This window comes from Diadema antillarum, unplaced genomic scaffold, assembly GCF_040938485.1.
Source record: "Diadema antillarum isolate AM-2024a unplaced genomic scaffold, OU_Dant_1.0 scf00000217, whole genome shotgun sequence".
In the NCBI taxonomy this organism is placed as follows: Eukaryota; Metazoa; Echinodermata; class Echinoidea; order Diadematoida; family Diadematidae; genus Diadema; species Diadema antillarum.
The window spans coordinates 1,326-27,761 of NW_027271106.1; the positions used below are offsets into that span (position 1 = coordinate 1,326).

The 26,436-nt window shown below is 37.5% G+C and overlaps 1 protein-coding gene across 2 annotated transcripts in view; it reads left to right on the forward strand.

Moving 5' to 3' along the window:
- The first annotated feature begins 200 nt into the window (after positions 1 to 200).
- The window catches only part of LOC139724495 (synaptotagmin-14-like), a 53,509-nt gene continuing 27,273 nt past the window's right edge, over positions 201 to 26,436 (forward strand). The window contains exons 1-4 of one of the 2 annotated variants that reach the window (XM_071635627.1): positions 220 to 327; positions 1,915 to 1,929; positions 4,463 to 4,624; positions 5,510 to 5,653. In XM_071635627.1, coding sequence (XP_071491728.1) covers positions 309 to 327; positions 1,915 to 1,929; positions 4,463 to 4,624; positions 5,510 to 5,653 — 340 coding nt within the window. In that variant the 5' untranslated portion in view covers positions 220 to 308. Of the gene's footprint in view, positions 328 to 1,914; positions 1,930 to 4,462; positions 4,625 to 5,509; positions 5,654 to 26,436 lie in introns of both variants that reach the window. The other variant, XM_071635630.1, reaches the window with a different exon arrangement.

Sequence of the window (26,436 nt, forward strand, 5' to 3'; positions counted from 1 at the left end):
TACCGGTATGTCTTTGGTTGTTCATCTATACTAAAAGTTAGTTAAGATACAACTAAACCATCTAAGAGGAGAGAAATGAGTAAAGAGATACTTTCAAATCTACACCTGATGAGTGCCTTCCTTCTGTACCTGTTCTTCATCTTGTTCTCATCTTTTTTATGTTGCTTTTTGTTTTGTTTGTTTGTCAATCAACAGGATCCTTAGATCCAAACAGGACTGGCTCTGATTTTCTGGACTTGGTCTAGTCTCCCTACTTCTAGAAAAAGAATCTTCTTTGTACTGGGCGTCTGTGGTGGAACTTTGCCACAATGGCAGGCATTGACGGTCGTGAGTATCATTTCAATACGCAGTTTAATCCTTTCTTCAAACATCACAAAATTTTGCATCGTTGAAGAATAATGCCTCCTGCTATTGTGTATGGAATCTGGCAGTAATACACCACAGAGTTTGTCCTTGAAAAGGTACAAAAAACTTACCCCATGTCACTCGCAAAATGGGTTCTCTTTTTGTACCTAGAATAACTTTTTTTTTTTGGTAAAGGTGGATGATCTAGATAAATTTACTGAAAATCAATGATATTAATTTCCCTTTCATCATGATGAAAAACTCTGAAAAAACTCTGAATTACCTACCTGTATACCAGCATATGAAAGGAATCCCAATTTTAAGGTTGCAAAAAGGCCACACAAACTTTAAAGGCATTATCTAACATTTAAAGATGATACAAAAACCAAGCTTTAGAACTTCAAAATAGTTCTAAAATGTGAGTTAGGGATAGACACAACCAATGTAATAAATCTAATCTGTATATTCAATGTTAAGTATTGTTGGATATAAAAATGTGAACAGTAATAAAATATTTTTTTTTCTAGAGTTAACTGTAGACAGCTTTGGTTTATTGAGAAAAATAGTGATTCCTCCTTTTACTTTTGTCTTCATTGCAAATTTTTTGTATGGTAGGATATTTTGTGATACAACTGACCTACATGTACACATATATGCATCAAATGTGATAACTCGAGCATACTGATCCCAATGGTTAACAGTACCTTTATGTTTCGATGATGCTGGTTCTAAAGTGTGTTGTCCTCACCCTACTTTGTTTCATTTGTCAGATTCAAACATGACATCTGGCTTACATATCAAGTACATGTAAAAGATGAATGCTTGCTGTGCATATAAAATGCTGCTTTGCAAGCATGTTAAAAAAACAGATGCTAGCTGTGAATGATAGTAGTGCTTTTTGTCTTGAAAATTCTGAGGATATGCAAAGACAGAAATCTGGCAAAACATGTTTCTTGATTATGCAGTAGTACTCTTCCTACAAATATTATAAAAATATGCATGATAGTGCCCTCTGTCAGTCAGAAAAGTAGAAGAGTTGGGGATTCACATGTGTACAGCCTATACTGTTTAGTGAGGTAGGCAAAATGATAGAGCAGGGCAGCATGGGTGAAAAGATTTGAAAATGGGATTCTAACTTGCTCATTTTTTTCCTTTAAAACTTAATTTTTTGTTTTTGCATTTGTAAGAGAACTGTTGTCCAACCTCCATTTTTTTTTAGCTTTGAGGTATCAGCTATCATCAGAAGATAAACCACATGGCAAATGAGATCAGTCACAACAATTTTTTTTCCAGAACACTTGGAGTAAAAAAATCCCCAAGTTATTTGTGCAGGTGTTGAAATACGAAAACAAAAAATAACATGAAAAATATATGTAATACATTTTCTGATATGTGAAGATAACAGTTTTCGTATTAAGTTTTTATATCAATTGAAGAGAGGTTTGTCTATAACAGAGTGAGAAATACAATGACTTAATTTTTATGTCATGTTTAATGTTGCCATCCTTAGTATCATTTATCAAGTATATGTCTGTCTCTTACTGTATCACATATTATGCTGTCGTACAGCTAGCAAACCCTACAGTAAGTATTGAAGCAAACCACTGCTGACATTTGCTGTGCAAACAGAAATCTTTGAGTCTTTGAGCTCAGGGGTCACCCTTCCTTCACAGAAATGAATTCACAAATGTCAGTCTCTTTCTCTGCACCATTGCACTTAGTTTCAAAGAATGCAGACAAAGATATTTATTTGCTATTTCAATGCATATCACTGTCGACCTGACTTTGAAGTGCACCAAAACACATTGCACTGGACTTGGTGTTCCTGCCAAGTTAGCTTGAGTAGGTGATGCATGATATCTGTAGTGTTGAACATGCCAAAAACAAATCCTACACATCAATCACTAACCTTTGTTTTTTTTCCCCCATGAAGAATGTCATTTCTTAGCCTGACTCCCAGGCTATATACGTACATGTATACGTTTTACAAGAAGTCTAGTAAATTAAGTCTTGCAAGTCTTTCAAGAAGTGTGATCTTTCACAAGTTATTAAAGAGATGTCTCATTTTTTTTTGGCTGTTCTAAGAGAGACACAGATTGAGAAATATTGTCATAATTGTTAGGTTGAAGTACATTGCAGCAAACTGGCTAGTGTGTTCTGCCCAAAATGCAGAGTATGCCACAAAAATAATAACAATATTGATTGATGTATGTGTGATATGAATTTCATTTGACATCAGTCAGTGATTGGAAAGCATTGTCAAGTACAGTTCACACCCAAGGAAGTAATTTGTGTAATCAGTTGGGTTGATAATTAATTTTTGTATGGCTATGATTTAATCAAATTAAGCAAATAAAATTAAAGCTATTAAGATTGATGTTTGAGTTGTAGTGCATACTGACAAAATTTATAGTTCTAGATTCATTCATTTTGCATGAGAGGCTGTTTAGCAAGCAGCAGAGTGTCTTGAAAGGATCTAATGGTAAAATGCAGTCTCTGTGGTTATACAACCATTTTAATACTGATTTTAGCTTCTAACAAAGTTTGCATGATTTGAATGTGAAGTATTGTTCTCATGTCATTGCATGTTTACCCATTACTAACAGTATTAATATCCCACATCCTGATTTTGGTGTTTTTGCTGTGATAAAGTATTTACAAGCACCTATCTTTTGTTCTGTTTTAAGATATTGAAAACTTGTTTCTTTATACTGAAAAGATACCTTTCATGAGTTTTCTAATGAATGTGATGCATGATTATTTGAATTTTGCCACTTTGTTTGAGCTTGATTGCAACAGCTCTTTTTCATTTAATTATAAGTACTGTATCAAATATCTCCCAACTTTGATTGAAGGATGCCTGATTATTTTGTGTCATTAAAGTGATAACTGTCAGTGATCTTTTAATATCCACTTGTTAACTATTTGAAAAAAAAAAGTTTTTCGGTGTACAGAAGACTGTGCTTTTTGCACTTCAGCTATAACATATCTAAATATAATACATAATTTCCAGTAAGGTCCTAACAAAATTTCTGCCTGTATTGTGTGAAAGGGAATTTTGCATGTTGTTTGGTCTTCTGAGTTAGTTACCACAATACTTTTGATATGGCAGGATATGTATGGTTGCATGCATGGTTTCAATAACATTTGAGGGACAGGTATTGTTGTTTTTTCAAACAGCAATGCTACCTCTCTGAGTAACAATTGTGTACGATATGGTCAGAAAAAAAAATGTATTTATATATGTGACCCTGCACCTCAAAACAAACAAAAAGTCGCCAGACATGAATTTTCAGTTAAGACCATATTCTGAAAGAGCAGACTTTAAGCTTTAAAATGATGTATAACTCAAATCAAATGGACTCTGCTAACCTATTTAAATATTGGAAAGAAAGCACAAACTCAGGAAAAGTGTGAACTGAGAAAAGAGGCTCTGAAGTACAGTGTCTATTCAAGCGCTTAATCTTTACCAAACCGTGCTGGCTGTGCGATGAGTGGGACAAAAAACAGGAAGTAAACCACCAGAGTAACAACAATGAAGGAATTATCAGATTAAACTGAAATTAAACATGCCTCATTAACACATTCTGTCCATAATTAATGCCAACTTTCAAAGCAGTAGCACTATCCTTTCAAAAGTTATTAGAGTTGAAAGTGAAGAGTATGGACAAGGTTTTTCAGAAATGAAAAAGGGATTCTAAAGACACACCTAATCACACTATTCTACCAAAAATGTTCGAGATAAACTGCTAAAAAAAACACACTTTCCTGCCCGATTTATGATACCAAATTTTAGCATAATGTAAAAGAAGACCCGCTCTATCAGAAAATATGAAAAAGTCAAGTTCGGCTAGGTTGACCCATTTCACTTATTTTCAGTCCTCATGCAAAATCAGTGTGTGCGACTTTATGTTCGTTTTGAGGTGCACGGTCACATGTTTTTATGTGTCCAACAGTAGATGAAGGCTTTCTCTGTCCATACTGGTGTTATGTTTGGCTTCGATAAACTTAGTGATGATAAGATAATACTTGGCCGATATATTTCTCTTTTTTGTTCATTTGGTGATATTTCCTTGATTGTAAAGTGGTATGTCTTCTTTTTCCCCCTTTGTGATAGTTCCCTTGGCGGCGCTGATCTTCCTCGGTGTCATCTTCATCTTTCTTACTTTCCTGGTCCTGATGTTCATGTACCTCAACAAGATGGCCTGCTTTGCCAACTGTGGTGGCTGCCCCTGTCTGGAAGAAAGGAAGGCGAAAAAGGATAAGCAAGCTATACTTGGTTAGTCAGACAAGTTTGTAACATTAAGTTAAAAAAAAAATACACTAGTCCCAGTAATTGGTATTCATGGTGGTAGAAGCTTCCTAAGGTCAAACAAGATATTGGTGATAACAGTAATGATGGCGGTAGTAATATAATTGATGACTAATACAACAGATATGACAATGATAGCAAGTATATTTTTTGTCAGTGAAGGGTAATTTGTCGATCAGTTGCACTTAAAAACAAAAACTTGATGCAAGGGATCGTTCATTTTGATTTAATTTACAGTGTTGGTTATGCAATGCAATACATATTCGCCTAGAGGGTCCTGCCTTCATATTACTTCATCAACATGACTTTTTGTACAAGAACCATGCACAGCAAGCACATTATTTATTTTAGTATCTACACTCTTTTTTTAATACACCTATATGGTTTAAACAGTCTTCAGCCATTATCATGTCCAGGTAAATGCAAGACCTAATGAATTTCATGTTTACATAAGACAGATGTTTACAGTTGTTTGAAAATAACATCATCATTAATATAACATAAAATTAGAGTATTATCTCCTGTTTTAGGAAGGTCAAAGTAGTTTTCATTTACTTGATATCTGCCACCTCTTCATTTTTGTTTTCTTTACACATTTCTTTCTCCTCTTCCTCCTATCATTCTGTTCGTTCTTCATTTTCTTCTATCATCTCTTATCCTGCTTTATCCTTTCCTTTTATTTCTCCTCCTCTGACTCTTTCTTCTTGTACCTCACTGCTTTTCTTTCTATCTTCATCACCAAATTCTCCTTCTTTGTATTTTTTTACAAATTCATATTTGTGTCATCCTCTTCAATGTGATTGTCTTGCATCACAATGTACCGCTCTTCTTTCTCCCACCTTCTGTCTAAAGGAGACAGCTTTGGTTACAAGGATGAGGAGTCATCTTCGGACAGCGAAGATGAGACCATCCTCCGATACCAGCAGTCTCTCCTGCCCCCAAATGGCAAGGAGCCTGTCATCAACAAAGCTCTGAAGAAGAGGACTAATGTTGAAGGTAAATACAGAGTCAGGGATTTCTATTGAAAGGATATGCATGCAGTAGATACAGTATATAAATACTGGTGCATTCCCTCCCCCTTTATTTTTTGTTAAAACAAAAGAAATAGAAAAAATGGAGGGGGTGTGTGCACCTCCCTTTATTTTTGTACCTCCCCCCCCCCCCCCCCTTTACATAATTCCTGGATCCACCCCTGGCTTTATCGCAATTTTAGAGGTATTAAGTCACTGGTATCATGTTGTAGAGCTAGATCTCATCTACGTCATGGTGTCAATATTAAGTTATTTCCATTTTCAGTCAAATATGTAAAATTGAAACCACAAAGGCACCATTTTACCATATATTTGGAATAATTCTTAGAACTCTACCCACTTTTGATTATTGAATAAAACTTTCTATTTCATGAGACTTGATTGTTTCATTTTTATCTACATTCAATCTTAGAATGTGATACTGCCTTCCTGATTCTAAACTGACAATATATATATATATATATATATATATATATATATATATATATATATATATATATATATATATTTAGGGGGTAGTAGCTTGTCCTTGTAAAAGGGACAACATAAATGACAAATATCACAGCCATACCCAAGTGTATTTGTCATTTTGCAGTTATGAAAGTGACAATGTTAAGACACTTTCTTGGTAAGGCATGGTGAACCCAATACAATTGTACTTGTATGAATTTTCTGCACATTATATTAAAACACACGTTAAGGGGAAAAGGGTGCCCCTGCGAGTATTGCATTAATTACGAAGTGATTAAATCAAAGCAGTGTAAATAGACCATGATGTTTGAACATGCTTCTCATATTGTCCCATGTAGTAAATCACACGGTGGCAATTAATACCAGGGTTTCAGTATGGGAACCCAGTTTTTGCTGACCATGGGGAAACAACCAGCACCTTTACAATGTTCGTTGGTTTGGGTTTTTATTTTTGACATTGGAATATAAGGGTAAAAGAGTCAGTGTCAATATTATTTTTTTTTTTTCCGTAAAGGTCTTTCTGACATTTTCCTGCTGTGGCAGTTCTGAATGTCATATTGAAATTTTAGGATTAGAGTATGTGTTTGATGATTGGCAACAAGTAAATTTCTCCATGGATATGGAGTGTTCATTACATAGACTGGGGTGTAATATTTTGTCACCATTCAAAAGTGTTTGAGTAGCACCAAACCCTCATGTCCATGTGCAGCTTTGTTTAAGGGGAATGAAGTACCAAATACCAAATACATATGGGTGAAATGAATGTAGCGATAGTACAGAGGTAGCAGAAACAACAGTGAAGTTTGGGGAAAATGGGACAATCTGTTGAAAAGTTTTGGATTTTCAAAATTTCAGGGCCACCATCGCTGAAAGCAAAGACTTCTACAGTTTTTGATGTCACATGTGGACAATGATAAAAAGAAATTCCACAAAATTTCATTCTTAAAAGAAAAGTCACATTCCCTTGACTTGTTACTAATATATGTGAAGGGTAATATGATTCCCCTACTTTTTGAAAGATATGAGTCAAGTGCTGTTTTATGCATGCTACAAATGTCAAAATGTGTTGAATTTTCTGTCTATTTTTTTTTTTTGTATGTGTATCATTGTCCATATGTGATGTCACAAAATGTTGTAGTCTTTTCATCCAGCAATTGCAGCACTGAAACTTTTAAAAATCCTAACTTTTCAACAGATTGTCAACTATTTCTCAAACTTTGTTGATGTGTTCTAATATTGCTGTATTCCCTCCATGTAGATATATATTTGGGTTTTGTGCTCCTTTAATGATGAGTGAACGTGAAAGATCTGTATCACCGAGTCTATGTGTGTTCCTATGTGTGTGCATTTTCCTTGGCAGACTATACCAAGATGATATCGAAATCTGTCTGAGACACTGCAGTTATTTGAATGTAAATGAATGAATGAATGAATGAATGAATGCTCAAATGCACAGTATGTACTTGCAGATATGGAAGGGGAGAATAATATGTTCATCTGGCCACATTGTGAATTGGAGAATGTGTTTCATGTATTTCATGTATTTATAGAGTTCACATATTCAGAGAAAAGAAATTAATTGACATCATGTCAAGCAAAGGAAAACCAACCAGTGTCTGAATTCAGTGTATCTATGAAATCAGCAAATGATGAACTGAAATAAAAAACCAAAGATGATTATTTACAAAATGTCTGATAAAAAGAATAGCACTTTTTAGGGAAAATTTGACCATAAAAATCAGTGTTCATTCCTTTCAATTGAGAGGTGCAATGCTACATATGGCAATCTGTATTCATTAGTCATTAATAATAGGCTGTGTTTCACTGTCATAGCACTTCGCACGTAACAAATGCATACATTTTGAATACGAAGTGAATCTCTGTATCATCGGTCTGCTGCCGATTTGGCCATCTTGCGTGAACGTAGTGCCCTCTTGTGCTCCGTTTTTAAAATGCTTCCATGTGGAAAGCAGGCCAAGACCTGTTGTACATCCATGATGTGGAGATCCATGAGTCTCCATCGTCATTTGCAGGGCGTGACGCTGGTGAAGACTCCGATGGTAATATCTCGGAAGATGGGGAAAATATACGCCTCTTAGGTTTGTCCCATGCGTGCGATGTGGTGAAGCACCTAGCTGTGAGGCACTGTGGTCTTAACACACTAATTCCAGAGATGCTAACTGTAACATTTTTTTTGCAGTATTTAGTACTATTTTTTAACCCAAAATGCTGAAGGCTTCATTCAAAGTGCTGTTGTTTCCAAATTTCATTACCACATATATGATGTGTATTGCAGGAGAGGTAAATATACTGTTTTTCCACCAAAAACATATATATATTTTTTCAGCCCATCAGAATTCGGCAATGTAGATTACAAGGTTGGCATCTCTGTAATACTGCTTTTGTTTTTTGACGAGTGTGTGTTTCTATGTTGGGGTTGCACCTGATGCATATGTAGTTGGTTGGTCACAGAGTTACTTGCTATTATAACACTTAACCATAGCATTCGAATCGCTGTTGAATATGTGTTTGCCACTCGTTGGAAGGTATAGACAACTAAGATCTGACATTTTGTTGTTGTTGTTGTTGTTGCTACATTATACCTCCAAGAGCAATTTTCACATCTGCTTTAGATGAAACTTGAAATACTGTTCTGCCCAGGTTCATCTCAAGTAATTATGTTGCTTCTCAATGTGAAAAGACACATTTGGGAAATCATAATAATTATCAACTTTTGTGGAATGACATGTGTGAACTCTACCAGTGATGTGCATTTTAATAAATTAAATTATGATGATGAACTGAATATAATGATGATAAAAGTCATTAACAAAGTTGGATATGTGGGTTTGATTAAAGATACTAAAATGAAACATGAAATGAGGTACGTAACACATCCAGTCACACAGGTTAAAATTAACCAAGGAGCTTAAGGTAAGCCTCAACCTATTTTCATGTCACTAATGGTGAGCCAGCGGGGGACACTAAAGGTGGTAAAACCCTGTTTTTAACAGCACCTTACACATGTTCACTAAACCAGTTGGTTTGAGTGGGTCGGAATAGGGGTGATGGCAACTTGTGACTGCATGAGGGTGTGAGGCATAGCTAATTATGTTCCAGACCAATCGAGAACCCACTGAATCGTGGCAGTTGTTACTGACAAATTAAATGAGCCATGGCACTCTTGGTTTTATGAGGTGGGGTACACTAAATCAGACTCTACCAGAGACTCCAACTCTCCCGTTGTCGACGGTAGATCTCCCGCCGAAAGCCTATTTTTGCAGAATCTCCCGCTCTCCCGCTTGAGATTTAATTTCTCCTGCCCTGGCTCTGTGTCTCCCGTTGGAAAGGATTTCTTACTTATTGCTATCGTATGTTGAAAAACTTAGTCTTAGATAGCACCAGAGAACATGTAGAACCTAGGAACTTCGCGGTTCGCACACATCAACTTGGAGTCTCCCGTTTGCTTGGGGTTTCGGGCGGGAGAATCTCCAGATCAAAAGGTGCTTGGGGTTAGAGTCTCTGCTCTACCATCGCTTATTCTGGTGCATGAACCTAGATTACAGGCAGGGACAAACTAGTATAAACTACATGTCATGTGGATGTGTGTGTATAGAGATAGAATTAACAAAGGGACCACTGATCCAGAAATCCATACGGACATATACACACACAGATGCACATATACACATAGACACACATATATACACAGACACACAGATACACAGACACACATAACACAAGTGTAATCAGTTTTCAGAAGAGGACTACAGCCAATTCAGATAACTTTCTGTTATTGGCTAATGGGGAAAAAATGTATCAGTATAGACTCGTAATCCATCTGAAGATAAACTCTTACACCTGCGCACATTAAATATGAAGTTCAAATATTACATTTTGCTATTAAACATGAAATAAGCTAATCTGCACATTGAATGTGAACTAGCTTTGCACTTCTGAAGTTATTTTCTCTCTCACCTCAGAAACTGGAGTTATGAGTTTGTGGTTTGATAAAGAATGATTTGGTGACATTTTTAGTTAAAAAGTAAAGCAGGATATCAGTTCTAATCTTATTGCATCACTATTTTGCTTTAAAAAAATGTACAGTATGTGTGTTATATATATACAAATTGTACATATTCAAATGACATTGTTTCTCTGTGAGTTTATGTATTTGCGTTTGATTGTGTTATTCTTTTACTCACTTTTGATATGGCTGTTCTCAAGCTTCGGTAATGCCCAAGCTTCTTGTGGTTTTGTATCACAGGCAAAGGAAATCCTTCTGACTCTGCAGATGTATAATCTTTTTACAGCTCTGTGAAACAGTTTTTTGAACGCATCAAAGAAACAAGGATTGGAAAGATTCTACACTTCTCTCACATTGTCCAATATTCACATGGAAGTATGACAGCACACACACCCATTATTCTGAGCCTCATGTTTGCCATATGTCCATTACAGTGTACCTCTTTACGTGCCACGTTCACATATTCCGCTCAAACACACAAACCCGCCCAAACCGCTCGATAAATCGCCAAATGCCACGTACAGTACAATGAAAACGTTTCTTGCGATTCCTTTCCTCTCACATATAGTTTGCATTTTATGTGGTGATTGACTAGCAAGCAGTGATCCCTACTGTATTTGAAGAGTTTGTTTGCAAAAACAGATAAGTCCATATATGTTAAATGGAAATATTTGCCATTAAAGGTCAGGAAAAATGAAGAGAATAATAAGAAATTTTTTGCTTCTTTTGACCATAACTTCAAAAATGTACCTTAATATGTAGTGACCAATATATCATTTAAAATGTATTATTTTGTACTTTATGACAGATACCGTACTTCAAAATCTTCAAAAATGGACTTATCGGTTTTTGCAAACAAACTCTTCATTTGCATGTAAATTCTAAGTTTCTACCGAAATGCTGTTTTATGTGCAAAAAGTCATACCTTTACAGTAATGTAGCTACTGGGCATTTGAAAAAAAAGCAATCATTGATTTATCATACAATTTACATCAATGCAAAGCTTGGCATTTTCTCTACAACTTTGCTCACTATGTCTACATTCAACAGATATGTATAAAAGTTACATAGATTTGAAAAACAGAATGTTTCTCAAAGCATGACTGCAAGTGTACGTTGGTGTCTCAGAATAATGTGACACACAGGGGTTTCCACCATGGCACATAAAGGGTTAATGAATAAAGTCAAAGCCTCTCCATGTTTGAGCTGACTTTGATATTAGGTAAAGTTAAACATACAGAAGAGTTAAGGTTGCATTTAAAAGCGAACAAGCCAATAAACAATATGAAATTCACGTCTCTACAATGTATCAGGACAATTAACGCCAATGGACAATTAACTCTGGGCTAAATACCACTTATATAGTGATGGGGTTAGAGTAAAGATTAGGGTTAGAGTTAGGTTTAGGGTTAGAATTTGGGTTATGGTTGGGATTAGGATCGTTTTTTGTTCTTGTTGTTTGTTTTGTTTTTGTTTGAGAGTATATCCCAAGTTAATTTTGTTCTCACCAACAATTTTTGCTGCAATGTTTCCTCATTTCTCCTTCGTCTGTTCAAAGTTCAGGGAAACCTCTCTGCCTGCCCCCACCCCCACCACACTCCAATACTTGTTAATTATTGTTACACACAATGTAATCACTACTGATGTATGCAACTATCTTTTACCACAGATGACAAGTTTTTAAGCATTTGCATTCAACAATTGACATTCTTCTCTCTTTGTCTATTTTTACATTATCACCCTCATTTCAGGGTGTTTTCGTTTCACATGATCACCAACATTTGTTAAACGCACACAGTCTGCCAGCATTAAAAAATTCACTTGAAGTCTTTGTGTGTATGTATCATATACAAATAACTTGCCAATCGGAAGTAGCTGTATGTGCTTACAAATGCTTGGTATATGAAGTGAGACTTTGATAGTGTAAGGCAGAAATTTTCCACCACCTGCCATGAACACTGAGTGAGCTCTGTGTATTAAAAGCTTGTGACCAGTCAGGCGTGGTCCTTGCCAAAGTGGTGCCATGCTAAATAATGCTTTTGGTCTCACAACATACAAAGCGCCCTCTTGTGTCAATACCGTTACATCTTTCTTCCCTTCTTAACCCGTTGAGGATGGTTTGATTTTGCTACAACACGCATTTCCCATAGACGCTTGCCCGAGTATACTCGGGACTCGTCCTCAATGGGTTAAAGGTAATTCAGCCAATGAGACTTTCAATAACTATGGAGCTATAACACAAGACTTCTGGCCATACACTCTTTATAGCGTCAGCAGATCAGTTACTTGTATGTACTCAAAATAATGTTACTCCAGACAATCATTGAGCTTTGCTCATGGATCAACAACAGCCAATGCATGTAACAGCGTGGATTTCAAGTGTATAAATTTATGTAAAAATAGCTTGGAGCAGGGTTTTCTGCAGAATCCATTATTTGGTCCCTGAGGGAACAAGTAAGCATACAATGTACGTTTGACTAAAATGATAAACTAACTGATTGTACGTTTTGGCAAGTAAAGATAATGTCATATAGCCATCCAGATGTTCTTCACTGTATGGTGACTTGCATATATGCCACTTAGGAGTAGAGATGAATTTTTAAGCATTTCCTGCAGCTGACGAGTTCAGAACAATTTTTAGATACAAAAGTAGGGCTCGACAGGGGTGGCCAGGGGCCACTGAAGATTCATGTCGGGCCACTGCATTTTATCGTTTAGGTAGCCCAATTGAGCAACTGAGATTCAATATGAATTTTTATTTTTTAATTTATTTTGGGCCATTTCATATCTTTTTCGGGACACCAAAATTTCAGATCTAAATTATGGTTTTTAGTGGCCCAAACAGGTCACCAGACAAAAAATTAGTACTGAACCCTGCATACGTACATATATAGTATACATTTATGATATATAATACTGATGCCCATTTTGAAATGTACAGAGCAAATTTTATGTCATAAGTTACACCCCCTCAACAATAACAAAAAAATCAAAAATTTAATTTTGCTCAGTGTGACAATAGGACGTGCAGTATATGTGTGTGGCACATGTATGGTTATTCTTTGTCATATTATGAAAGTTTGCGGTCAGGTTTTTGCTACGGTAGGTCACAGTGCTTGTGATACATGAAATGTAGTAAAGATATATTAGAGGTTGCGTGGGTATATTTTGATAAACCAAGTATTCATGGTCTTCAATAATGTGGATTATGAATCATTTTATTGCTTTTTTTCTTCACTCAAGGCAAATCAAAATAAATATCACATTACCTTGTGATCAGTAACTGTAAAGATTTATTGTGCGTATACAAGGCGTGGGCTAATATGAACGCTGTCTAGTGATCGTGTATTTTAGTGCTTGTGTAATGACATTGTGGTGGTATCCTGTTTCTTTTTATGGGTTTTGATTCAGCTGATCATAGCTGTAAGTTCAGAGCAGCCTTAATTACACGTACATGCATCTGCTTGTTGATTTCCTTGATCCTTCCCATCATCTGTTGATGTTCTATTTAGATGATTGTGGTTCTTGTATGGAGTGATATGCTAATATTTTCCCAAAGCACACAGTTGCCTATTTCTGTAACTCGTGTAGGCCACAACAGAAGTGTGTCAACCTAAAGGAGAAGTTCCCTTTAATAGCGTTATTTTTTACACTTGCTGAAGAAGGCTTGATAGCAATATCTTTTAAATCCCACTGCTTATGTCGTAGATGTATTTTTGTGTGTGTGTGTGTGTGTGTTTTGGGTGTAAAGATTTCTGTGAAATTATTATTTAATAAATTAATGAAATGTGTGTTGTTTCGTTGTCTTTCGTGTTCCATTTTGAAATGTGTGTTCTATGAGTGTATGATATGGATGTCACTAGATTCATGAAGATTTTCCATTCTATGGACAAAAAATAAATGAAGTGAAATGAAATGATATGATATGATATGAAATGGAAATAACAAAAATGAAGATTGGTCACTGTCTCATATGTTTGTGGCCAACAAAGTATCAATTTTAACCCCATATCATCATACCAGCCTATAGTAACACTTGCTCTATGTGTAAGTAGTGAATCTAATGTATGTCATATCAAGCAGTATGGGTTATATATCTTGCATGATGATTACCACCTGGTGTATTCCCAGTATCATATTTTGACAGTGTATTGCATGCGTGTTTTAGTGAATATTTGTAATATACATTTTATCATATGTTCACTTGTTGCAAAGAGGAAAGCTGTATGAGGCAATTACTTCCACTAGGGACTAGTATTGATTTTATTCCTCTAGACAAGTACAAGGTATTGTTCTCAATGGCACCATTCTGAGAAGTCTCACCCAAACGTCCTCGTACCCAAATGTTGTTGTACAGGATGGGAGGTGTGTGCTGTAACCTTGTACACGGGGATCGAAAAACAGCAATGCTGAAAAAAATGGCAGAACAAAGGTCATTATCTCAATGAATGTTCTTTCCCTTGATATGCGTGTGAGAGAAATATCTGTACTACCATGTAAGTGTCATTTGGAGATACATCACATTGTTGGAATATAAATTTGCAGCAAATAGCCAAAGATGTTGGTAGTTGCAGCTCTTTTTTTTTCTCAGGGAGCCAAAGAGCTGAAAGAAAGATTCCGATGATACAAGATGACTATATTGAGCAAAAAGAGTGAAAGTTTTATGTACCGACATTGATCCTGCATCCCTCAGTTGTCTTCCAGCCCATCCAAGGCATATTTCACATGTAGCTAGTTTGTGCCTTAACTGTGCATCGGTATTGATTTTGTACCCCACTGCCTCGGAGCTCGTCAATTGTTGCCACATGATGGGTGGAGAAAAATTCAATACTTGGACACAGAGGCCTGTGTGCTGCTAATATTCAGCTACTTTGTTTAGTGTTCCTGCAAGAGGATATTAGTACGCAAGGAATTTTTCCACTTTGTTGTGGTGGAAAGATAGAAAATTTGTGTCCATTTGGTGGTCTTTGAAGAACATTTCTGAGACAGGGACAACTTCAACTGTCTGATAAAATCATATTTCCCGGTGGCAAGCAGAAAGTTTGTGCAAGTTTTGTTGCAAGACATGGCTCTCTCGTGGGCAAGTAAGCTGTTCTACCTCCTTGCATTATCAGCTGGTGTGCTAAAATCTGGAAATTCCATTGAGAGGAAAACTCAGTTGTGCCTACTTAAATGATGAAAATACATGAGATCACTTTGAAATCCCTTCTTGGGGTTCGGACATAGGAGAGGGACCAGAAGATATTGGCTTGCCAAGGGAGTACAACCCATGCAGAAGAACTCCATTTGGTGGTCTGCCACAGGAAACAAGTGACACTGATCAGTGTGAAAAATGGCGTTTGATGAATTCTCTCAATTTATCGGGAACTTCTTCAGTTCCATCCTCCCCGGAAAGGGGGAAACAAGCAGCGACCCTGCCGAAAAAGAGAGCATGCTCCAGGATGGAGGGAGGGATGGTGTCAGCAGTGAGGAGGGTGGTTCCGCCGACTCCGAGCAAAGACTGCCGGAGAAGGATTGCTTAGCCAGCATGCAGCATGGTCAGCCAGAGTACGATGGGAGTGATGGGGGAGGGGAGGAGGTTGATGGGGATCTTGAGACGATCACAGAGGGGCAGGTGCTGCGCGTCCCCGTCTCCCGTCTCTATGCGACGGACAGCGAGCACTGCCTGAGCGAGGGGACGTCAAACTCCGACCTCAGCGACATCACGAGCTCCAAAAGCCTGCCTGTGACGAGCCGGCTCAGGGTCAGGGATGACCAGCGGCAGCGGCTCCTGCCCAGAAGCGGTTCCGAGAATCTGCAGGTCCAAGTCCGGGAAAGAAATTACCAGAAGAAGATTGTTCTGACAAAACACTATAGCCCTCATCGCTACCATGGTAAGAGGTTCAGCATTAGAAAACCAAACAGTTGTATACACTGCAAATCAAAATGTCATAAAACCTTGTCATAAAATCTGGTACCGGTTAGGTATCACATTTACAGCTCTTTTGTGGAGTTACTGACCCTCCCTATTCTACCATTGTCATGTAGCTCGGCTCATCAGAACATATCAAACAGATTCTTTGGCCTCTTTTAGAGTTCTCGTGATCACAAAATGTGATATCAACCCTATTGCTGATTCATGTCTTGTCACCAAACGATGACAGCACTGTACATCATGTGGTGAGGCATTGAGAAAACTAGAGCAAAAGGCTAGCTGGAATACTCTATCTGTATCACAGAGGACCTTTGGTTATGCTCGTCTTGATATGTGTGTGGTCAGTAGAATTTCCCAGGAAAAGGCTCCATGTTATTCAGCCTTTGTGCGAGAAAATGACTTATCAGCTGATGGCCTGCATCTATAATAGAAAAGAAGTAACTGCAAACTCTTTGTTCCTGTCCCAAAGAGCTTCTGAACAAATTTTTGATAGCATGCTTTATGTTGTGGACAACCTACTTTTTTAGTTTGGAACTTTAAGTACCCAAAGTTTCATCATATATGTCATGTATGTTTTGCTTTTTCCACTAATTTTGATTATGTCAAGAATATAGTTCTGCATGCTGTGTCTTGACACAAATGCGTGAAAAGTGGATAAAATTTAGAAATATCTGATAGGGAGTACAAGGCCCACATCTTAATTAAGCTTAGCCCCACTTTGATTATCACCCTCTTGTGATTACTACATTTCAAAGAGCTGTAATCTTCTTTATCCTTGCCAGGCATTAGCCATTTTTGCAATGATTCATGTAGATTGTTTGTAATCCTGACAGCAAAAGTAGCTTGATACCATGGTCATGGTTCTCATTTAACTTTCTTGAGACCATCACATCTTATAGTAACATAGATAGTACAGTATGCCGTGAGATATAGGTTATGAAACATTTAGGAAGAGTGTGGTCAAACTATATTAGAATAATGCTTCTTATTAGTAGGTAGAGAAAAACTGAAACTATACATTGCCCTTGAAAGTGGTAGAAATAGAATATGTCCAAACTGTAGATAGGATAGATGGATGTATGTAGATATACATTGTAGATATACATTGTAGGTAGGTAGGTAGGTAGGTAGGTAGGTAGGTAGGTAGGTAGGTAGATAGATAGATAGATAGATAGATAGATAGATAGATAGATAGATAGATAGATAGATAGATAGTAGGTAGATAGATACATACATAGATTTTGATTTGATTTGATTTGATTATGGTTTATTGAAACAAACATGCAAAGATAGATAGATACCTGTAGATGTGGGTAGGTAGGTAGATTGAAATTAAGTGGGAAGAAAGAGGAGAGAGTTATGATTACTGTAAGCCAAAGAATGTTGAGGTGCATTTTAATTTCGCAAATTTTGCAAGCGCCAAGATTCGAAAAATTAAAATGCACGCAAAAGTTCTTGTCTACACTATATGCAATGAATGCCACCAGCAATTCGTGAAAATTTCATGCTACGAAAAAAGGTCGTCGGCTCCAATTTGCAAAAATTTCATGCCGCGAATATATCGTGTTTTACAGTATTTGTGTATATGTTTGTGAGTAAATGACAGGTACGTGTATATGACGATGGCTCTTAGGATATGATACAAGATATGATCAAACCTAGACAGCATTGTTGCTGTGGCGATGAAGTGGCATTAGCAGTCCATTGACCATGTCATCTGCTGCAAAGTAGATTTAGACATTGTATTCTTTTGTGATGTCATCAGAGAGAGAGAGAGAGAGAAAGAGAAAGAGAGAGAGAATGTGTGTGTGTGTGTGTATGTTGTCTCTCAGTCTCTCTGCACTTCTAGCTAGACTAGAGTCTGTGAATAAGATGGGAGAATGTGAGAGATGAATTGAATACTAGATAGACAGCAAAACAGATATACGAAGAGAGTTTATGAAAACAAAAGGGAAGACAGGGGTCAAAGTAAACTTTGATTTGGTGACTTGAAGCAGCTGAAGTTCTATATCATTATTTATTTGATTTAATTCATTTTCTGCATTCCTTTTTCATTCAACCATATAGCAAAGTCTGTCAAAGTTATCAAGTAATTTCTGAACAGTGGAAATACATGGAAACATGTAAATGTTTGACTTACATGCTTCAAAAAGTAGAATGGATAAACTGAAATTAGATGTCACTCTAGTTCAAACTGAATTCAGTGAATAAAGTAGAACCCAATGAAAGATAAAATTGTACAAGCTTTGATTAACTTGGACACAAGAAATTAAATGAAATCAACTGAAAAGATTCACATGTCTTCAGGAGACATTGATATGGGTGACAACATCTAGACAAACTAGATGAAGTGGTGATGTCATATCTTACAAGTTTCTTGTGGACATTCACAAACAACTTCACAAAATAACGAACAAATTGTACCTTGTGCATCAAAATCATTATTTGAGGTAATATGATATTTCAAACAAAAACTTGGTAGCCAATTAAAGGGAAAGTACAGTTTTGGTGGAGATGAGAATTTGGTTTTTTTACTTTTTGCGAGATACCAAGAAAACACTTATGATATAGTACAGAACATACCATTTTAAGAGGAATTCAAAGTTTATTTGACGAAGATCGGGTTTGGAATGACTGAAACATCAAAAAACAAAGTAAAACAAAGCAATCGTAACGGTGTGGGTCCCACACTTTATTAGAATCGCTCTTTTTTGATATCTCAGCCATTTCAAAACCAATTTTCATCAAATAAACGTTGAATTCCTCATAGAATTACATGCTCTTTCACATTTTATAAGAGGTTTCTCATTATCTCACCAAAAAATGTTAGAAACCTTAAATTAGGTCTCAACCATAACTGTACAATCCCTTTAAATGTACAATGTAATAAGTTTGTATAATAATGAGTTTTATCCCAGTCCTTGTGCTCTTAATGAGGGCAGAGAGAGTGCAGTGATTGAAGGAAAACTTCCTATGTATACTTTTCTCACAAGGAGATATCATAAGAGATAAACAGAGGAAGTATGTGATATAGGGAGGGAAGAGTGATAATTTAGGTGATATGCTGATATATATTCAGATCACTGTATTATACTCTTCCATTATTTGTCCTGCTGGCGAGTGCATAGCTGCTTTAATCATGTTTGCATAGATGCATCTTTTAGTAACTGCTAACTACCTAAAATCCAAGAGTACCTTGTACTTAATGGCCCCAAACCAGCACACTCTTATACATTCACAAACTTGAGCTCTACACCTAATTAAAAGAGTAAAAGAGATTGATATACCTCATTTAAGACATGGATAATAGGACCTGTATGCATAACAGTTTCATTGTTCCTCTTTTTGTTCATTGTTTGCCAGTACTTGGCAAGTTTGTTTTTAGTCTATGGGCAAAATGTTGGATTGTATTGTATTTGACTATACAGTTTTAATCATATGCATCCAATAAAAATAGTCTGGGAAACCATAGAACACATAGTCCCAAGGCTTCTGGATGATGCAGCACCCCATTCTTGTGTTGTTATTCAAATGAAGAGACCCATGTAGGATTGTTTAGCTGAAGTGTAAACATGCCTTTCTGTGACTAAGAATGTATTGTGCTCACCCGGTGCCCCGCCAATACATGTTGCCGATGCGGAACTCACTACCAAACACAGCCATGCCAGAACACCCCAGACAATGGGGGAATAGACAGGTTATAATGTGAGGAGATCCCTATATCTGCAAGCAAGCTCAGTGTCTTTTGAAATAGATGTTTCTGCACCATTTGAATAAGATGAGACTGAAAATGCCATTAGGATAATTAAGGTGTGTTCCTTCTCCCCCTTATCTCTTTTCTCCTGTGTGCTAGTATTTGGAGATTAATCCATGGACAAAAATGTGATCCTTTGTAGATTGTGTGCATGGTGAAACTTCATGAATAGTCTCTGATACGCAGGGATTGATTTGTTCCAATGCACTTGCTATTCTGACGGATTCAGAAGAGGACATAAAGTAAGGAGACGTTTTGGTGCCTGTGACCTACATGCAGCCAGGATGGGCTGTTGCTGTTTTTGCTGTTGTACTCACAAAGGAAAGGGCAAATCAAAGGGTGACAGGCGTGTGACGAGCAGCAGGCTCTTGGGGGTGAAGCCGTCGGGCGGCTACACCACCACCACTGACATCACCGACTCGGAGGGAGCTGCCCTCCTGGGCCATCAGAATCCTCGCTATGCAAAGAGGACTTCCAGGCCCGAGGGCCGTAATCAGAAGCGAGGACGGAGTGTGTCCACTCCTGTGCGACCCCACATGACGGCCATACGCATCTTGCCGCGCGACACCTATGACTCGACGGACAGCGACTTCTCGAGCGCCTCGAGCCACGCCACCCGTGGCAATCGGAGAAGATTCGCTATGAGAGGTAGTACCCTCGATGTTACAATGTAATGAGCTTCTTGTATGCTGCCTCAAACTCATCAATAAAAGTTGATGACAAGTTTTGGGAAAATGTTATTTCAAGTCATAGACATTAACTCTCTATTCGGTGTTTTATATAGAAATGTGCATGATTTACCCCTCTGCCCATCAGTTAAAGGACAAGTCCACCTTCATATACATAAGGATTGAGAGAATGCAGCAATATTAGTAGAATACATCAGTGAGAGTTTGAGGAAAATCGGATAATCCATTCAAAAGTTATGAATTTTCTAAGTATCTGCGCACTCACTGGCACTGGATGAGAAGACTACTACAGTGTATGATGTCACATGCGTACAACAATATAAGGAAAATAAATGTGACATTACAAGCTACAGTAGTCTCTTCATCTAGCAGTGACTGAGCAGAAACTTTGAAAATTCATAACTTTTGAACGGAATGTCCGATTTTCCTCAAACTCTCACTGATGTGTTCTACTTATATTGCTTCATTCACTCAACCCACATGTCTATGAAGGTGAACTTGTCCTTTAAGCAATTTCAGATATATGCATGATTGCAATGAAGAGCATTAGATGATTATGATTGAAATTGAGGGAAATCAATTCATGACTCTGCACTTTTTACTTCATTGCTATACAATTACAAACATGCCCTCATTGATTTTGACAGTCCTGTTACTCCCTGATTTATATATTTGAAAGTGAAAAGGTAAAAAACAGAAGAATAGTGTTTGTGTCTAGAAAAAGCACTCCAAGTTCATCAAATTGTATGTAATTAATTCACATACCATTTTCCTCTGTGATTGATGTTTCATGTTTTGTTTTAAGCACTGGGTTTTGGGCCCTGAAATGTAGACCCAGTGCATGTGATCATACCATGGACCTACTGCAGGTCCATGCTCATATACTTATTTTGGGAGTTTCCTACTCTCACATTAGCTGTTGGCACTATAAGAAGTAAATGTCCAAATTTGGTCAGGCTGCAATTAACTGCTCCCCTCTTCACCCCTCACCTGAATGGAGAATAGTAAATGAAAGTTAGGTGTCTTTATCTCTACCTTGCTTGATTTTCTTTTGCTTTCATAATCCCCCTCTTCCAATTAATAATGCAGGGGTATCAAGGACTGCTTGACACGGGTATAAATGCCAACTTTTAAGGCTATAGATACACTGTGTAACATGTTTGGCTGTGCCTGTTACCATAGGCCATTTTATGGAATACCATACTTGTCTGTATGTCATTATTCTGTAGGATCTCCCTCCCTTTCTCTCTCTCTCTTTAGATTTTGGTAGAACTTTGCCCCCACATTTAAGAACTCAGTTGAAAGGCATTTAAGGGTACCATTATGTGCAGTGCCACCCTTGAGGGGTATTCATTGTGTGACACTGTGCAGTTGTAACCACATGCATTCAATGTATCTGTTACCAAAGGCCATATCATTGTCTGTTCCTGTAATCTCCTTGTTGTAGCCATCACTTAACCCTTTGAGGACGGATTTATTTTGCTATAACATGCATTTCCCATAGACACCTGCCCGAGTATTCTCGGGACTCGTTCTCAACGTGTTAAAGCACCACACCGTATTACAAAGTATTTCCTGTTGAGGAATGCTTGGCCAGGGACTAGAGCCAGTCTCAATCTGCTCTTATTATACAAAACAAACTTGTTCCTCCGTAACACATTCACCCATTGAGGATGGACTGATTTTGCTACAAAACGCATTTCCCATAGACCTGTCCGAGTATACTCAGGACTCGTTCTCAACGGGTTAAGGACTGTGCATGCACATTTGGGTAATACACATTATTCATCAGCCCAAAGTAAAGACAGCAGAAAAAAACTCAACAAGCCAAAAAAAAAGAATAAATAATAATCTGAAAAACTGTTTGGCCTCACTATAATTTTATATTAAAATGATAAAATCTCTCCAAATATTCTGCAGCATTACTGTTAAGATGGTTCATAAAAATGCTCACACTTATGCAAAAACCGATCAGTATCAATTTCCTATTAATTTCATAAGTCTAAATATGTAGAAGGCCCGGCTTGAATGGCTCACCAGCCTCACACCCTCAAACATGAGGTTCATGTACCTGTGCCTATATGACACAGCATTCTGGCACAATTGCATGCAAATTAGGTATATTGCCTCATATTCGCATGGACTTCCTTTAACGATTCTCGTATTAGTTCCAGACAAATTTTGCCAGCTGTAGGCCCCATGGGGGACCACATTCTGTATCACAATCTTCTCTGTGTCACTATTATTTAATGCCTTGGATTCTTCTTTTTTTTTTTAGTAGAACTTTGCCCTCACATTTTGTAGAATTCCATTGAAATGGTACCAGATCAGCATCTTGAGAGCTCGATCACCACTGTTCTGTGGACTGAAATGTAGATTACCTGACTATCCTAATAAGCACCGATGGTGAGAGATTTATCCATTGTGTATTAAGATCTTGCTGCTTGAATACATGTAGCATTGTTCATAAGGATCAGAAGAAGGAGATCAAACTGATTGCATTAACCCTAGAAATCAGGCTGATTTTGCTGCAGATAGATTATATTGTCATGACTTTTTTAAAACTTGGAACCTCTGAATTTCACTGCATGTCTCTCATTCAAGAAAAAGTAGATGAATCTGTTCAAATTCAATACATCAGCACAAAATTGCAAAGGAATTTCTCACAAATAAAAAAATAACTAAATAAATGAAATACCAGTGTCAGAGACAAACCAGACCTTGAATCCTTTACAGTATGTTGTCAATTTAGGAATCAGCTATATCTTCAGCAGCTTTTTAGGCTTTTGAAAATTATGCACAGCAGAAACATGAAGGGCTCAAATGAAAAATTAAAGTAAATGAATTATTTTACTCCATCCTCAGGGCTTTGGTGGCACATACTATGGTACAAGGTAAAGAATATGTAAACATTCAGCATACTTCTGTTTTTGTGCTGGTTTCATGTCTTGCAAAATGCAGAAGTACCACACTGCCAAAGTGTCCACTCTCCCAGTATTCTACAGCTGCTTGGAATTGGTAGTTGGCAAGCTAGTGTGGCAATGCAGAGAGCGAAAAATTTTCAGAAAAATGCATCGACAGGTTGCAAGCAGGCGAATTTCTGAGTCTGAAGGAGTACATAATGCAGAGGATTTTCGACTGTAGCATGCAACCAGGGCACAAGCAGGGAGGTATTCAGGTGAACCATATTTCTGAGTGAATGATACCCTAATCTCTCTGCAACAAAGAGGACTTAAGAGAGCTGGATTGGAGAACTGGGGCGTGATGGGTGGTACATGTTAAGTACCATACCTCTCAGTCACTTTGTTCCTAGCCTTGATGTCTGCTTGCACGCAGTGGTCTGTGAAAGCCACATACATCAGGTTCAAGCAATTAATTCTTGAGTGGGTGGTAGGCATGTTTTCGTGAAGAAATTGCATTTTCCAGAGGCCACCCTTTGTTAGTGGCATAGTTTGGTACAGGCAGCACATGCATTCAAACTTTGTCTCTATAGCTGATTGCACTTGCAACCATTGGGTCGCAGAGCTTCCGGCATGACGAGACCATCTTATGTTTTCTGTTCTGTCTGACAAATAGAGAGAGATTGATCGTGACAGAATTTAGTACCTGGGTTACGGATTGTTTGTTATGTGCTTAACAACGCAAGAATTCCTCATAGGAGCTGGCCAGTGTGAAGCAAACTGATTGCATTCTTTGGTACTTGTATAGTATGGATGCCTATATATGTACTACAAACATATAGATGATGAACTTCTGGGTCTCTGCTTGAATGGTGCATATAGGACCTATGATCACCATCTGCTTCCAAGAGATCATACAGAATCAAGAATTAGTCTGGCCACTTTCAAGTAAATCGAAAGGTGTGTTGACTTTTCTTATCATCTTTTTGGGACCCGCCGCAGAAAAGAGGAAATGCAGTGCGTGGACTTCTGCGTGATTGTCGTGTACAGCAGTTAAGTAATGTCTGCAGAATGCTGACTTGATGATCAGGATCAGATCAGGATGAAGTGCTGTTGTTGTAGAGAAACTGATTCTGAGGAGGAACAGAGCCTTTGCCTGCCAAACGGGAATTATGTGAAAAATTACCAGGAGCTGCCCAACGGGAGGAGAGATGGTAATACTGATGCTGGACCAAAGAGATCCCACAGGGATGCCAAGAAGCTGGAGGAGATTATGCGGGCAAAGCACTCCCAGTCCTGGTCAAGTTCATCTTCTATAGGTGCCTATGGATGCTTGCAGAGTTTAAGTGCAAAAAGGGTTATTGATTGCATTTTTTTTTTTTTTTACACACTTTAACCTGTTGAGGATGAGTCCCGAGTGTACTCGGGCAGGGGTCTATGATAAATGTGTGTTATAGCAAAAGCATCCCGTCCTCAACAGGTTAAAGTGAAACCATGACCAGATAGTGCAAAATAAAGCTTTATAGTGATATCTCACAAGTTACACATGAAGGAATATTCTTGAAGTTACAAGTTAAAATATTCTGTATTTTGGTATTATTTTCTGTGTTTTTTAAGCAGCTTCTATTGCAAATATCTCAAATCAACACAAATGGAGTTAACTCCTTTTGCAGTCAAACTTTTCAAATACTCCAGATCACTAGCATCTGATAACTTCTGCTTATAGCTTCACAGCTATGGCCTCCTTATCCTGCTTCCTTGTTAAGAAATCTCCCTTTTTAAGTTTAAAAAGGTTGATTTACACAGTGACCGCATATTTGTTGGTCAGGGTACCATGCAAGTACATTGTGACACAGATTCCCTTATATTTATTGCTATATACTGTAAAAGTGGAAATTTTTGCGGTGTTGAAATTTTCGCGCATTTTGCGCAATCAATAACGAGCGTGAAAATAAAACCACACCAATATTTTTGCTTGCCATATGTTTCTGTATTTGATGTCTTGATACCGCGGAATTAAAAACAAGCGAAACTCTTCATATCTGGCCGAGCGAGAAAAATTAGTCGCGCAAAAATATCCACTTTTACAGCAATCAATTTTTTTTTTGTGATCATAAAAGCTTTATGTCTCTGTGAAATATGATATACAAATGATGCACAAGTCTGAGTGTGTCAGTCAGAATTGTGTGGATAAGGTAACTATGGAATGCTTAATCCATGAGGTAAAGCCGAGTGGGTTCAGGCTAAATTCCATAGTTACTGCATGCACACTATATTCCGACTGATGCACGAAAAGACATGTGCATTCAAAGGTTGACGTAATTCGATTTTGTTTTACATGTGACTTTCCTTTCTATAGATACATCAGTGCATATCATATGTAAGATTGGATACAGTCTACTTGCCTATTTAGCCAGGCATGTATGGTCTGAAAAGGCTTAGATACTTTTTCCTCCAAAATGGAAGTGATATATCCTATTACTTTGTGCCCACAGGGAAACTGATATCATATTCTCCTTCTGAAACAAGAAGCACTATTAAGTGTATAGAGATCACGACATATCGTAGTCTCATTCAAATTAACTTAAATGTATGTTTTATGTGTGTGTGTGTGGGGGGGGGGTGCTTTTCTGCTTCATAATAGATAATGGTCCTCAGTCAGTCTGAAGGACTGTAAATTACTTTTAAAATGATATTGATTTCTGAGGTCTTCGTGAATTTTTTTCTTCTTTCCTGCCCTTCCTCTGATCTGTTTCTATAACGTATGCTTCTATAGCCACATTTTGGTCCTCTGTAGATACATATAAGCCCCAACTACATCAAATTTAGGCAGGGGGCATTAGGTTTCATTCTAACCAATTGTCTATCTGTTAAGCTGACAATTTATTTCTTACTGCCACAGGAACAATTTATGCAAACAAAAGCCTGGTGCCTCATGTGCATTTGATCTTGCTTCTAGGAAAAGTGTTAAAAACACTAGAGCTGCTATATCT